We start from the raw sequence: 14,750 nt of genomic DNA on the forward strand, positions 1-14,750 counted from the left end.
AACTTTTGCCGTGTATAACTAGAAATTGTTTGACATCAGCCGCTTCTTTTTATTCATTTATTGATAACAATAATATAAATAACAGATAAACTGTTAGAAATCGCAGTGTAGGACATGAAAAGCAAGTTTCTACAACATCACAAAAACACAACATTGATCTCAACAGAAAACACAGGAATCAACATTCGGAAATTGGCTTTTAAGAAAAAATGTAAATCAAAAAGTTTAACCCTAAATGCAATTTGCATTAAAGTGTCACACTCCTTCTCAAACAACTACATCCACTATTTGTCTTTTTTTTTTCTTTTATTATTAAAGTGCAGCTACATTTTTCCATGTTGTAGCCACAGTTTAAACAAAATAATCCACCTGTATTTAGGAATAATCAGCCTGAGTTTAACTCAATTATATTAAGTAAAACACAGTTAAACCACCTCCTTTTCACTGATTTGTACGTGTAAAAGATCCGTTTCTTCCTTCAGGTTTTCATTTCACTGAACACATGCTTCACTCCAACACTTACAAAACAAGGAGCGAATGATAAAACTCATTCCTCCTGCACGAGAACATTCATAACAATTATAATAATAATAATTAAAAAAAAAAAAAAAATCACACAGAAAGGGAATGTAAATGTCAATAAAGGCCTAAAAATAATCTGCCATTAAGGGTCCTTCGCTGTGATGTTTCAATAGTTTTACCATCAGAAATAATGACACCAAAACCTCTGATGGATTATCCATGTTGTGAGATGTGGCTTTAAATACATAAACGTAGATAATGAGGCACAAAGCGAGCTGCCATATCTGGACAGGAAGGACCAGTAGCCACAGACAGACGTCCTTAGTGTAAAATTCTGCTCAATAATCAAGGCCAAATATGTGAAGAATACATTTAATGTTGCTACGGAGTGCTGGTTTTTCTACAAAGATGGCGGACTCATGTCATTCACTGTCTTTAAAAAGGTAAAGGACACAGCAGCAAATGTCTCCAAGACGCTTCTGTCCAGGACTCGTCATCAGCATTTCGTTTTTTTAATGTCATCGGAGGTGTTTCTATTTTTTGGTAAATGCACATTTTACAAGTTGAGGTTTACATTAATAGCAGTAGTAATCAGAGCTGCGTGTAAAGGCCTTATTTACAGTAACACAGGAAAACATTGAAGGAAATAGTCTTTTTTTTTAAATCCTTTACAGCAACTCAATACTGTTGAAAGACTCAGGCCAGCAACTGTTGTTAATACTTATGATAAAAAAAAAGAAGACTTAAAAAAATCTCAACTCCACATATAAAAAATTGAAACATAGAAAGAAATGCATCTGAACTGTATAAAATGACACTTGAAGCCGATTTGTTGGAAATGCTTTAAAACAAAAGAAGGCAAAATGACCCTATTTCACAAAGCGGGTCCAGTGTTTCAGGCCTTCCAAGTGCAGTCACTAACGCCATTTCATTTATTTTATTTCCATTCATTTATAGTCGTTTTTATGTGCTCTGTCTTTTCAAGTAATCCCAAGTCGCAGTCAAATAAATCCAAAAAACGATTATTTAATTTGTTTCTTCTGATTCTGATTGTTCCAGAGGTTCCTAGACGTCCACAGGTCAATTGTCAATCACTGAGGATCAGTGAGTTTGGAAAAAAGTGCTCAAAATAGAAAGCTCAGAGAAGCAAAAAACTACAAAAAACAAACAAGTAATCCCAGTTTGGCTCAAGACGACAGTTTGGAGTAGCTCGGTGGGGAAAACTTGCGCTTCAGGTATTTGATAATGTAGAGAGGAAGACAGCTGACCAGTGTGATCGCAGAAACCTTCCACAGGAAAGGCCAAGTCGTGATGAAAGACAAGTCTGGAAAACAGAAGAAAAACTGTTCAGGTCCGTGAACGTGGTCCTGGGTCAGGTTTACAGAGACCACCATGGATTAAAGGGGACATATGTAGTACTGATGTTCCAGACTCTTAACAGCAGGGGGGAGTCCAGAACCAGAACACACTTATGACCAGGGGTGGAAGAAAATATCGGTTCCGCAATATATCGCGATTTTTCACTTCATGATACTGTATAGATATTAAAAAGTACTGTATTGATATTTTTAAGTATTTATTCAAATGCAGACATGGCGGAGATTCATTATAGTTTTTTTGTTTTTCTATTTTGTTTTTCATGCTCTTTTATTTATACAGTGGTGTGCAACAATATTAGAACACTTGTCAAATCTTCAGAAACTGGTGGTTTATTTTTTTCCCAGAGCCTGAATTTCACTTTTTTGCCATTGCAAAAGGTAAAGGCAAAGGTACTGAGAATATTTCACCTACAAATTTATCAGTCCAGTCCTTTTTTTTTTTTACATTTTACTCTAATATTTAGTGTGGCCCCCCTTGGCAACAATCCCAGCAGCGCATCTTTCTGGCATTGTGTCGATGTATTTTCTGAGAGTTTCAACTCCAGTGTCACTCCACGCTCTCAGAAGCTCATTCCAGAGAGTTTCCTTAGATTGTTGCCAGGGCAGGTTTTTTTTTTTTTGGGTATTGGTTTATTATTCTTTTTTGTTTTTAATTGTACAGCTTTTTATGTTTTTAATCTAGTCTTGTATTTTACTCTTTTATTTTGGTTTTATTTATTCTTCTGCACATCACTGTTTTTAGTACAGTTTTTATATGTCTTTCAATCTATTCTTGTATTTTACTCTTTTATTTTGGTTTTAATTATTCTTCTGTACAGCCCTTTGGCCCACTGTAGTTGTTTTAAAGTGATTTACAAATAAAGTTGGATTGGATTGGATTCCAAAAGTTGTTTCTTTGTGGTTCTCATCCCAACTGGTCACTTTCTGATGCTTTGGTCAAAGGCCCTGTTGACATTTGTTTTCTCAGAGTGACTCACAGCTCCCTCTAGTGGTCAGATTAAACCCCCACAGTTCAATGATGTAGATCAGGGGTGTCAAACTCAGATCCTCGAGGGCCGGTATCCTGCATGTTTTAGATGTTTCCCTCTTCCAGCACACCTGACGGTCATTATCAGGCTTCTGCAAAGCTTGATGATAGGCTTATCATTTGAATCAGGTGTGCTGGAAGAGGGAAACATCTAAAACATGCAGGACACTGGCCCTCGAGGATCTGAGTTTGACACCCCTGATGTACAGGGTATCCCATAAGTCTCCATACATAGGAGACATAAAACATATGGTTCTAACATGTATTTCTTTATATTTCTTCTTTATAGTTCTTCAGCAGTGGAGAACACGCATTGAAATGTGTTCCCGACAAAATGACAGTCATATAGAGCATATTATATAAATAAAAATGGTTTATGTCAAGAAACGTTTATTTTTCCTATTTATGGAGACTTATGGGACACCCTGTAGATAGATTCAGTTCATACAATTCAATACACTGACCTCTTAGGTGTAACTTTACAGACAATTCTGAACATATAATTATAGGTTAGCATTGGTTTTTAACATCTAAAGATGAAATACTACATACAGCCCCTTTAAAAAAGCAACAACTTCATTTCATTTTATTAGAGTAACATGAGAATGATGCTACAATCACTATGTTTTGAGTTTGTGCATGAAAATGAGATCCACACAATGCAGAATAACGGAATACGTGACAAAACACACATGAAACACATGACAGGTGACGACGTATGACTATGAAAAAGTGGACAAAATAACACATTAGAAAACAAAATACTAGGGCGAAAAAAAGATGAGGGAGTGAAGCGACATCTTCGCAGGCAGCAAACCTACCAAGAAAAGCTCCGAACGACACCCTGCCTATGCCTGTTGCCGACATACAGAAGCAAAGAAGTGCAGCAGAAACAGTGAGTGTAATACAAAGGTCAACAGTGAATAGGGACACAGAGTAGAAGAAGAAGAGGAGGAGGAGGAGGAGGAGGAGGAGGAGGAGGGAAGCAAAAAAGCACAAAGCTGAACTACTGAACACTGAACCCTATAGCGCTACAACAAACACAGTTCAAGTGCATTAAAACTAGACTAATTTTTGTAGTTCATTGTTATTCTTTTCATATATTAGTGTAAATCAGACAGATGCTACCGCCTTTTAATCAGATTTAGAGGTGTGAACCAAACAGAATACTTACCGAAGTATTCGTTGAGGAAGGCGAGCGAGGCCAGGTAGCAGCCGAAACTGAAGAACTCGGCCACCACCATGAGCCAGTGCCAGGTTCGGATCGTCAGCGCCACCATCAGCAGCTCGGTCAGGATGAGCGCCGTGAAAGAGATGGCGACCACGTGCACGAACTCGGATTCGAACAGCACTAGCGCGCCGTACATTAAGATGCCCCCTGATGTCGCAAAACAGATGAAAATGACAACCCTGAAATTTTGTGGATTCATTTAAAGCATCAGGTTAAACAATGAAGTGATTGGATGTAAAAGGAAAATTATCCAAGTATTTAATACGTTCTTAAATAAAGCACATATATATATGGGTGGTTCTATGAAACTGGGTTTATTTTGGTACCTGGCACTTTGCTAGCTTTTTTAGACCCAATAATAAAAGAGAAATTTAGACATATTTCCCCCCAGGATGTACCGAATGATGACCTCAGATAAATGCAAAAAAATTACACTGTTGCTCTGAGCCATCCCAAAATTAATCAGTGTCAGTGCATTTGATCTGGAAAACAAGGCTTCAAATAGTCTTATATATCACTATAAATAAAGACACTGCGTTAAATGCGATGATCCTAGTGGTTTTTCTAATCCAGACGTGGGTTTTTCATGAATCGGCAGTGTCATTCCAGGTTTTGTATGTAACCCATCGTGTCCACTGGCATTACACACTGAACCTGCCCATTTAAACACAAATAAATCGCGAGAGATTGTGCAACAACAGTCATTTTTGTGAAACACTGCCTTGTATATTTACTTTGATTCCTAAAATGTACCTGTGAGAGAATAAAAAGATATTTGAAAAAAATAGTAACGCATAATTTCCGTGTCCTTTTTACTGTGTTACATGTGGATTTTCATCTAAAAAATAATAGAAATATAATAGAAAAATGTCTTTTATCTGAAAAATAGTTGCTCTTTCATCTAAGTAAATATTTATTTTTAAAATAGATCCAAAGTCCTTCCAAACTTGCTTCATAACATTAGTCTACATCTGGTTTGAATGTTCAGCCCCTCTGTCCTGCTTTTAGGGACCAGTTTCATAGACGCACCCACATACATTGGGGAATCATGCCATTGTTTTGTAATATTTATATATCAAACATAGATATGAACAAACTGCAGCTTTTGAAAATCTGAACTTTTGTAAAAATCTAAATTTTCTCTATATTTTGAGTTCTTTTCCTTATGAAAGTGGAATTTTACACTGCAGTTTTGTTCAATATCTGCATTACTGTGGACAGAGTATCAATGTTCAATACTTTGTTAAATGTGTCATTGAATATTTGCACAAAGATTTTAACTAAAATATAGAAAACTACAATATTTTGTATTTCATTCGCATTCTAAGAGGATATCTGAGCCTCATTTTGGTGAATTCATATAAACTAATTGTCAACTGATTAAAGAAAATGTGCTATATTCTGTTTTGGTATTGGGATATGAGATTTTAATCGTGTCACTTATCTAAATGAAAGTGTTAAATGACGAGTATTATTTATCAAAAGCTCTATACAGGACAGTTGTCTGGGAGAGTTAAAGTTAATGAATGTGTCTGGAGATAAGGAGTGATTCAGTAACTTTATTTTAAGGATTCACAATGTGCTCCTGTGTGTCTCATCGTGGTTGATGTCTTTACATGACCAGACACTCCCTCATCTTTGGGCGCCTTCTGTATTCTGATAGCCTTTCATTTTATCATAACAGTACACAAATTGGGCTTAATTAACTATAACTGATCACATAATTGCGTTTTCATACATTCTTCATTCGGTGCATTCCAGCGAGCTAAACTCTGTATTAAATGAAGCTACAGTGGTGCCTAATATTTTCCTCCTTTGCTGTCGTCCACTCATATCGTCTTCACATTTCTTTTTTTTTTTTTTCCACAGACCTGGTTTTTGGCCTTTAATTAAAAACCTCGAGCTGTCAGGAAGTCACGCTTGAGCAGGAACATAGATCTTTCTCACACGCTGCATGGCTTAGCGATTACAGAAATATCGATTTACTGGACAGACAAAAGCCTGCATGTAAAAGCGGATGGCATTTGGAAACCTAAGATACTGAGAAACGGACTTTGTGAGAGTTTGAAGGGGCCAGCGGACCCTGGTATTAAACAGCAGAAATGATGAAATGGTTGGGGTTACTTTGACAGTCGGCATTGCCAGACGTATCGTTCTCAGCAGACACTATGATGTTGTAGTTGGCTCTGTTAACTTTTATAAGGTTAATTTTGTGGAGATTCTCTTTTTCCTAATAGTATCGTTTTCATTGGCTTGTCACTGATGATCAGTTAGATTTCCAAGATTTTTGTGCACCTTACCTTGATAGACACTGATCAAAACCCATATGAGGAAGGTCTTGAAAGATAATGAACGACCCTGAAGAACAGAAACAGGATTCATAAATTAGATATGCCCTTTAACTTGTCAAGATACATGAAAAGAAGAATAGACTGGTTCTTTTCTTTTACCAAACCTTGGTAAGGTCTTTATAAAGCTCTGGGTAAAGCAACGCCATCTCTGGCTTCACGTCCTGGTCCAGAACCAAGGAGAAGACAGGAAACATGGTGTAGATGGTGGCATACCTGCAAAACCATCAGTGGTACAGAGACAGGAATTAATGTGAGACGGTGAGGAAGAGCAGAGAACAAAAAGATGTGATTAAAGTCATCTAGACCTTTATTAGCCTACAAAACAAAAGTACAGTCAGTTTAGTAGCAGATGTGCTGTACAGGATGGACAAAGTGTATTGTGGGACAAATGTACTTTATAAAACGTTGCTTTTTCCTAGTATGTTGGACAAACGCAGCTTTAGGCCATCAACTTTTGGAAAAAAAAACCTGGGTGAAGATATTATGAAACTACAATTATGGACAGGACAGTTTTTGACCTGTAACATTAAGATAAGATAAGATAAGATAAGACTTTATTAGTCCCACAAGGGGAAATTACAGTAAAGTATTCAAAAGCATTAAAGAATGCACACTTATCCCCTTTGTACAGTAGTGGAAAAACGTTTCCAGACACCCTTAGTATTTTAACTCTTTCAGTGCCATGGGCCGATTAAATCGGCTTTACGAATACAACCTTTAAAGTGCCACGGGCCGATCAGATCGGCTTTGGAGAACACGCCATATTTGTGTACAAACAAACCATCCACCCCCATTTCTTTCTCACATTTCGATGACGTTCTTTCAAATCTTCTTGCAAATTACGATCAATAATGAATCGGCTGCGTCCGGTGTGTTTTGAATCTATGTAGCAATCGGTTGGATGTTACCGAGCGGTTTTTGACCAAGGAAGAGCTCGCGTTTCGTTTTCTGCTTGGGAAATTTTATGAATGAATTTATGAATGAAATCATATGCAAATTAGATGGCCATTTTGTAGTAATATCGTAAACACAGCGATCTGTCAAAACAGTCCCATCTGCTAGAAAATGAGTTCTGATGACGATTCAGACTTCGATTATAAAAACGACGCGGAATACTGAAGAACGGCCAAATTCTGTGGCACTTTTAAGGCTTATTAGCCCCTTAACTGTCTGGCACCGAAAGAGTTAAACAATCTCAAATATTATGATGAAATATTTGTAGAAAAATCTCTTTGTGTTTCAAAAGTTGTGGCTGCATCAGACAGACACAAACAAATGCAAATGATTTTTTTTTATTTATCGTTAACAAGAAGAGATTAACTAAATTCTTGACAGTTTCAGTTGGATGTGTTTCATGATCTTACTGAAACACCCAGTTTTGACCTCCATGGAACAGAGCATGTGCAGATGGGAACATGGAACAATACTTGGCAGAGTTCTATGACTTCAGAGTGATTCTTAATGTAATACATCACAAATGCATGAGGTGTCCAAAAACTTCTTTCTACTACTGTACCTGAAGTATTTTTGTGCGATGCTGCTGATGCTAACTGTACAAATACACTTCCACTATATCAAAGAACAGAGGCGCCATGTGCTACACAGGTCACTGGTAATCCAACTCTTGTACAACACAGACCCAGTCAGTTCACTATGGGCTCAACAGTGCTTCATTTGTGTTTTTACATTTTCTTGTGGATGGATTTTTTTTTCAGAAGTGCTTGTGTGGATGTATTTCTTTGTATAAGTGGATTAAGCCAACAATAGTGTGTAAATAACAAACAATAATCTCTAATTCTTACGCTATAGACCAGTGGTTCCCAACCTTTTTTGGCTTGTGACCCCATTTTAACATCACAAATTTCTGGTGACCCCAGACATTCAAAACAGACACATTTTTTGGCTAAAATTAATTTGTTTTCGATCATGTAATAGTTTGCTATACTACGCTGCAAATAAACATTAATTTTAGATGACATTTAGTCTATATAATGTATATTATTATGGATGGAGGCAGAAAAGCCAGGTGTAGATTACTGCACAAAGTGAGAATTTAATTTTCCTCAGTCAGGATATGTACAGTCAGTCCAGTTTGGATTTACAAGGCTGACAATTAATACTGAACAAACAAAAACTCAAACTATGAATTATGAAAGAGCTGCAGCATCTGAAACTGACCACAATGAACATTTGACAGATAAACAGTACCACAGTGCTTCAGTTTCAGCTTCACAGTTTGTCATGTCTTTTATGTATTGGGATTGTTTCTCTCAACTTATCATATGTTTTATTGGTAAGATGTTTGGTTTTTTTAATCTATTACTAGAAATTTCAGGTGACCCCATTTGAATTCCAGTCGACCCTACGTGGGGTCCTGACTCCAAGGTTGGTGACCCCTGCTATAAGCAGTTATAACAACAGACTTCTTTTAGACTTTTGGACAAAGTACATACCCAACCATGAGGAACCCCTGATATAAGGGCACAGAGGCAAAGAAGAATATGGAGGAGAACACAGCCTGAGGAGGAACGCAGAAATGTGTCATAAAACATGTCAGTTAAAATTATCAACTATGTGAAAATGTGTCAAGACAAAAGGGACAAAAACTAAGCAAAACAGCCTTTGGTTAGAAAACACAGTGACGTAGGTATTCATTTTTTCCTTTGTTTCGTAGATCAAAACAGACACTGGATAATAATCGGTTTAATGTCAGTGTGTACCTGCATGGTAGAGATGATCATGCCTCTGTGCATGACAAACTGGCCCAGAGCTGCAGAACGTTTGTAGCTGTTCCTGCCGTGAACCATCAGCAGACGACCGATGTGTTTAAACTGAGTAATGGAGAAATCTGCAGCCAAGGACGCCTGCTTCCCTTCCTATTAGGAGAAAAAGAATTGGCATAAAAAAACACTGCTGCATTCTGGTTACACAGGATGAATTATCAATAAAGATGCACGCTGGATGTGTACTTGAGTTACCTGAACACAGCTCTTTTTTTTTCACTTAAGTTTTTTATTGAAATTTCATAAACACATAGTCACCAAAAACAACAAAAAACAAACAACCCTTGCTTGGGTAAACTACACGACACTACATTCACATTAAGTCCTTCCACCATTCTGGGTTCTGTAATCAGTCCATTTATTCCACTTTTTTGTGCATTTGTGCTTCTTGTAGTTGCAGTTTGTGAGTTATTTTTGCCATTGCATATATTCCTTCAATAATTGGGATCCATTGGTCCTTTGTTGGTGGTTCTGTCTTTCCCCAGTTCCTTGTAATACCTTTTTTGCAAGCCACTAAAAGTACCTAACCTCGTACATGTCATTTCCAATTACATTTCCATCAGACAACCTGTACACAGCTCTTAATATTGGTAGCATTTGGCTTCAGTGCACGTAGATATTTCTTTAGAGTTTAATAAATAAACTGAACCAACTTATTTTGCTAGCTCAGGGATAACATTGAAGTAAAAAAAAACATTCTGTAGTCTCTAAATGAGTAGTTTTTGGAGGTCATTACCTTCCCCTCGATTCCAATCCCACAGTCTGCAGCCTGGATCATACTGACATCATTTCCTCCATCACCTGTCACAAACATGAAAACAAACAGATGTTAAAGTGTATCATTCCTGAGCATCTGACTGTTGTAGGTGAGAGCTTTGACTGCCATCTTGTGGTCACAAGAAGAACAAGTCTATCCAAAAGTCCTGGTTTGTGACTCTTCTGTGTGCATGTACCAAAAACATTTATCTTGTGTCTGAATTAATCTTTTCGCACTATTCTGAAGATTGAGTTTATTAGTCACATCAATATTTGTTCAACTATGACTTTGCCAAGACATACTTAATAGTTTCACTCTCCTCCAGACATCACACGAGCTGTTTATTTAGTCTTTTTAACATGTTTAACGTTTTTGTTCCTGTGTCTCTGACACGATTTACAATGCAGAGTTAGAGCTTCATATCCACAAAGACATCTGTTGTATCTCCCTTTTGGATACAGAATATTCCAAAACAAAGCTCCTTTTGACTAGAATAATGTTCCTTTTTATTAAGCCTCTTTATCTCTTTCAGCGGCTTCTTTATTTTCTTATCTTAAAACAACCTGTTTATCCTTTTAACAAATCCAGAGTGCACGATTTTGGCAATTTGTGATGATCTAACAGCAGAAATGAAATATATTCATTCAAATTTATAATTTTATTAATGTATAATCACCTGAAAATATTAACTGTTGTTTTTTTATTACCTTTAAATGACTTGTTTATCTACTACCATGTATTTACAGCCGCTCAGAACAGACCTCATACTCTTATTTTTTCCATATTACAGTGAGTGGCATCAAGCATTTAACATCTTGTACTATGTTTGAGTGGAAATCGGTGTTAATTTCCCATTTACTCAAAAGTCCAGAGCAAAACACTGACTCCGACAAAGGAGTTCATAGCAGAGGGTGGTGAAGCGGTCTGACCTTTATCACTAAATGCTACTAAATATCAAACACTGATCCTTTAACTTTAAATTTTTAGTGTACAGTTGCGACAAAAATTGTTAGACCACCCTTGTTTTCTTCAATTTCCTGTTCATTTTAATACCTGGTACAACTAAAGGCACATTTATTTGGACAAATATAATGATAACAACAAAAATAGCTCGTAAGAGTTTAATTTCAGAGCTGATATCTATCCATTTTCCATGGTTTTCTTGATGATAACCAAAATCACTTCAGTTCTTACATCAATATCTATGGCATTGTACTGACAAAAACAGTGCTGTTAGGCATTCCATGTTTTCTATTCCGTCTGTTTTAGTCACATGATACACACAGGAGTACTTCATTGCATAACCATTGTTTTTGATGACTTTTGATGGTCTAATAATTATTTCCGTAACTATTTTTAAACTAAAATAATCTCCATCTGCTCATGTTGATGTTAGTGATGTGTTACCTTGGAGATCTGTTAAATCTTGTACAGTAGCTAAGATCCAGTGATGTGTATTTGTGTAGTTGCAGTGTGTGTTGTACTACTGTTTTATTTATGTTTGCTTTATAATTGACCTTCCCTGAAATTGAGGTCCTACATTTCAAGGTTTTGTCCTTCCAGTAAATTCAGATATAGTTCAGGTTACACCACCGAGGGGCCTGGTGTTGCACTGACCTATGGCACAGGTTCTGTTGGCCGTGTGCTGCTGCAGGAGGCGGACGATCTGAGCCTTCTGGGTCGGCGAGCAGCGACAGCAGACCACCGCAGGACACTGACATGCCAGCTCTACAAACTCGTGCTCGTAGTAACGTAAACACACCTCAAACACAACACAGAGACACACACTGAGAACACGGGTTACGCATCCTGAAATATTTCTTTTTGTATAGTTTTAATAATAATCAGTTGAACCTTGTACCCTGTAGACTCTATCAAAAAACATGAATTCAATCTAAAATACTAGTAATACCACATTTTTATCATTAGGACAATTTAAATCCTTAATCACTTCTTATTTTTTCCTCCAGCTGCTCCGGTTTTTATGGAAATGTCTTTGTTTTTAGTTCATCTTTATCACTGTTACTTTATGGTACTTCTAATATGGCATTGTATGCTTCAAAAATTTTGTGTTTTAAATCCATAATTCCATCTTATTTTACCTCCAGCTGCTCCTGTTTATAAGTAGAGTTCTCTGTTTTTAATTCGTCTTTGTCACTTTTACTTTTCGGTATTTCTGGTATGTCCATTGGATGTTTCAAATGTCTTGTTCTGTCTTGGCTATATTGTAAATTAAGTTGCATCCTCAACATATCTCCGAGTTTAAATAAAGGTTAAATAAATAAATAGTTCATAAGAGTTTAATAAAATGATACAGATTTACAATTAAGCAGATCACATTGAATAATTAAAATCAAAATATGTAGGTATAAATCAAAATAAAGTTGCTCATTCAAATTAAATTAAAATAAATCTTTAAATGTATAATAAATACACATGGAAAGCACGAAGAAAGAAGAAATTATTAACTTTCAGGTGCATTCCTCAAAGCATTACAATCTTTATTAATAAAAAGGTTAGACTAGACCATTTTGTTGTCCTTTCAGAGAAATTAAGATATTAAAAAAAGTAATGTTCCTCATCATTCTTTAAGTAAGTTAATAAATTTGTGACATTCATCTCTCAAAAAGGCAGCTATAAAGTCGATACGACATCACATCTTAAATTGGAGTTAAAACTTTTGGTGAATCAGAATCAAATGTCATTTAGTTTTTGAGTAAAAACTAAGTTTAGGTGTACAGAGAGATTTCAATCATTTAAAGGAGTGATATTCTGCCATTTTTAAATGGAATTGTGCATTTTAAAACATTTCCCTGTGATCTACATAAACTGTAAATGCTATGCTTGGGTCTGAATTTTTCATTAATTCAACTCCACAGGTCCATCTTCAACCCTGTTTCTAACTAATGACACCAGAAAGGTCGTTTTGAGCCACTTCAGGCCCCATCCCCTCCAGGTTGTTGGCTGTGCTGTGCTGCTCTGTCCTGTTTATCCAACACCTGAACATTTTAGGTAATCAACTTGAAGTTTGGACATATTTTCAGCATGGACTACAACCGCTGCTGCTGTCAAACAATTATGGCGTACTCTGAGAAATGTTCGTTGGAAGTCTTGACCTTATATTTGCAAATGTCATGATGTAACTACTTATAGACATAACAAATTAAGCAAGAATTAAAAACAGGTTGCAGAAATCCACTCGATTTTTGCCAAAATGAATATAAAGATGGCTTTGCAGCGCCTGAAGGGTTCAAATTCAAACTTTTTTAACTATTAGGGTCCAAATACACGAATAAACCAAAGACTAATAAAAGTGGGTTTAGCAAAATATGACCCCTTTAAATAATCTGTGTTGGTGAAAACAAGCTTTATTCTATTACAGATGAATAAAAAGGTTAAATCTTAAAGGTTAACTTGCTTTATTATCCCTGCAGGGAAATTCGGTCTCTGCATTTTACCCATCCTAATACATACATAGTACTTGGCTGTAGTGAGAAATGGGAATAAACAGATTTCTTAAAATATTTCACAATCTATTGAGGTCTTACAAACTTTCAACCCCACAAATTAAAGCTCCCATTGTCCTGCGTTATGAAAAGACTACTAATATGCTTTTCAGATTGTGTTTTTTTTCCCTCTTTTCCACATCCTTACGGTCATGGCTGATCTCTAAAGTATTAGCTAAGAGGTAGTTTTTATTCTCTCCGTGCCTGTTTGGCTGCATCCTCAGCATCATCTGTTGTGCATGGAAATGTCGCTGTGTGCTGTGTTGTGTTGTAGTACCTCTAAAGAGTCTCCAGAGATGACCAAAGCACAGTCATGTTTCCTTCTGAAGGCGTTGAGCTCCAGATGGGCCTCTCCTCTGTTCGAGACCTGCTCAAGAGCCGTGCGATGCAATTAATTAGCCACAAGAATATTCAAGCTCTTGTTATCTCTCATTAAGTAAGTGCATTTTAATTACAAAGTAGTGGGACAGAGGACGGGTGAAACAGCATACCGGTCTGAAGACGTGGATGTCTTGGTTCCTGGAAACCAAATGGGAGCTTTTAGCGATGCATGTAGCCGTCTCCAGCTTGTCTCCGGTCAACATCCAGATCTATGCAGAGAAAATACGTAGCACGTCAACATTTATGTGGACTTTCAGGAAAAATGTTCATCAGTACAATTTTTTTTTTTTTTACAGCCACTTCATTTAGATTAACACCGTCTTCTTTAATTGGTACATAATTACTACGGAGTCATCTCTTAGACTGCAAAAATCAAAATCTTACTTGTTCCATTGGCAGATTTTTTTGATTAATTCAAGATTTTTTTGCTTAATTCAAGTCAAAAAAATCTGCCAATAGAACAATTGAAAATTATCTTGGTAAGATTTCTTGAAATAAGATTTTCAAGATCTACTGTCTAAAAATAAGTTCTTATATCTCTCTGAAAATTACTCTTTAGGTGATTATGTCGTATTTTAAGTGTGATGAGATATTTTGACAAGAAATGAGAAAAATACAGTTGGTAAGATTTTGATTTTTGCAGTGTGTTAACAGACTGTGGACCTCTTGTCATGGATTTTCTGAACAAAATTTCATACAAAACCATTTTATTTAGATTCATGACATTTTACACAGTCCACTTAGAAAATTATGAAATATTATAACACCTTATAAAGATCTTCAAAGACATTTAATTACCCTTTCTTGTGTCTT

General features: G+C 36.3%; 1 protein-coding gene across 4 annotated transcripts in view; it reads right to left on the reverse strand.

Moving 5' to 3' along the window:
• Window positions 1–280: 280 nt before the first annotated feature.
• Window positions 281–14,750, reverse strand: part of atp9b (ATPase phospholipid transporting 9B) — a 54,418-nt gene continuing 39,948 nt past the window's right edge. Inside the window, exons 20-30 of one of the 4 annotated variants that reach the window (XM_030147458.1) lie at window positions 14,048–14,146; window positions 13,834–13,923; window positions 11,668–11,812; window positions 10,030–10,094; window positions 9,231–9,386; window positions 8,964–9,028; window positions 6,615–6,723; window positions 6,460–6,517; window positions 4,103–4,306; window positions 3,750–3,782; window positions 281–1,846 (exon numbers count right to left, since the gene is read on the reverse strand). In XM_030147458.1, the coding sequence (XP_030003318.1) occupies window positions 1,710–1,846; window positions 3,750–3,782; window positions 4,103–4,306; window positions 6,460–6,517; window positions 6,615–6,723; window positions 8,964–9,028; window positions 9,231–9,386; window positions 10,030–10,094; window positions 11,668–11,812; window positions 13,834–13,923; window positions 14,048–14,146 (1,161 nt within the window). In that variant the 3' untranslated portion in view covers window positions 281–1,709. Of the gene's footprint in view, window positions 1,847–3,749; window positions 3,783–4,102; window positions 4,307–6,459; window positions 6,518–6,614; window positions 6,724–8,213; window positions 8,320–8,915; window positions 9,029–9,230; window positions 9,387–10,029; window positions 10,095–11,667; window positions 11,813–13,833; window positions 13,924–14,047; window positions 14,147–14,750 lie in introns of those variants that run through there. The other 3 variants (XM_030147460.1, XM_030147459.1, XM_030147461.1) reach the window with 3 other exon arrangements.

The sequence above is a fragment of the Sphaeramia orbicularis genome, chromosome 11 (assembly GCF_902148855.1).
Source record: "Sphaeramia orbicularis chromosome 11, fSphaOr1.1, whole genome shotgun sequence".
NCBI classification, from domain to species: Eukaryota; Metazoa; Chordata; class Actinopteri; order Kurtiformes; family Apogonidae; genus Sphaeramia; species Sphaeramia orbicularis.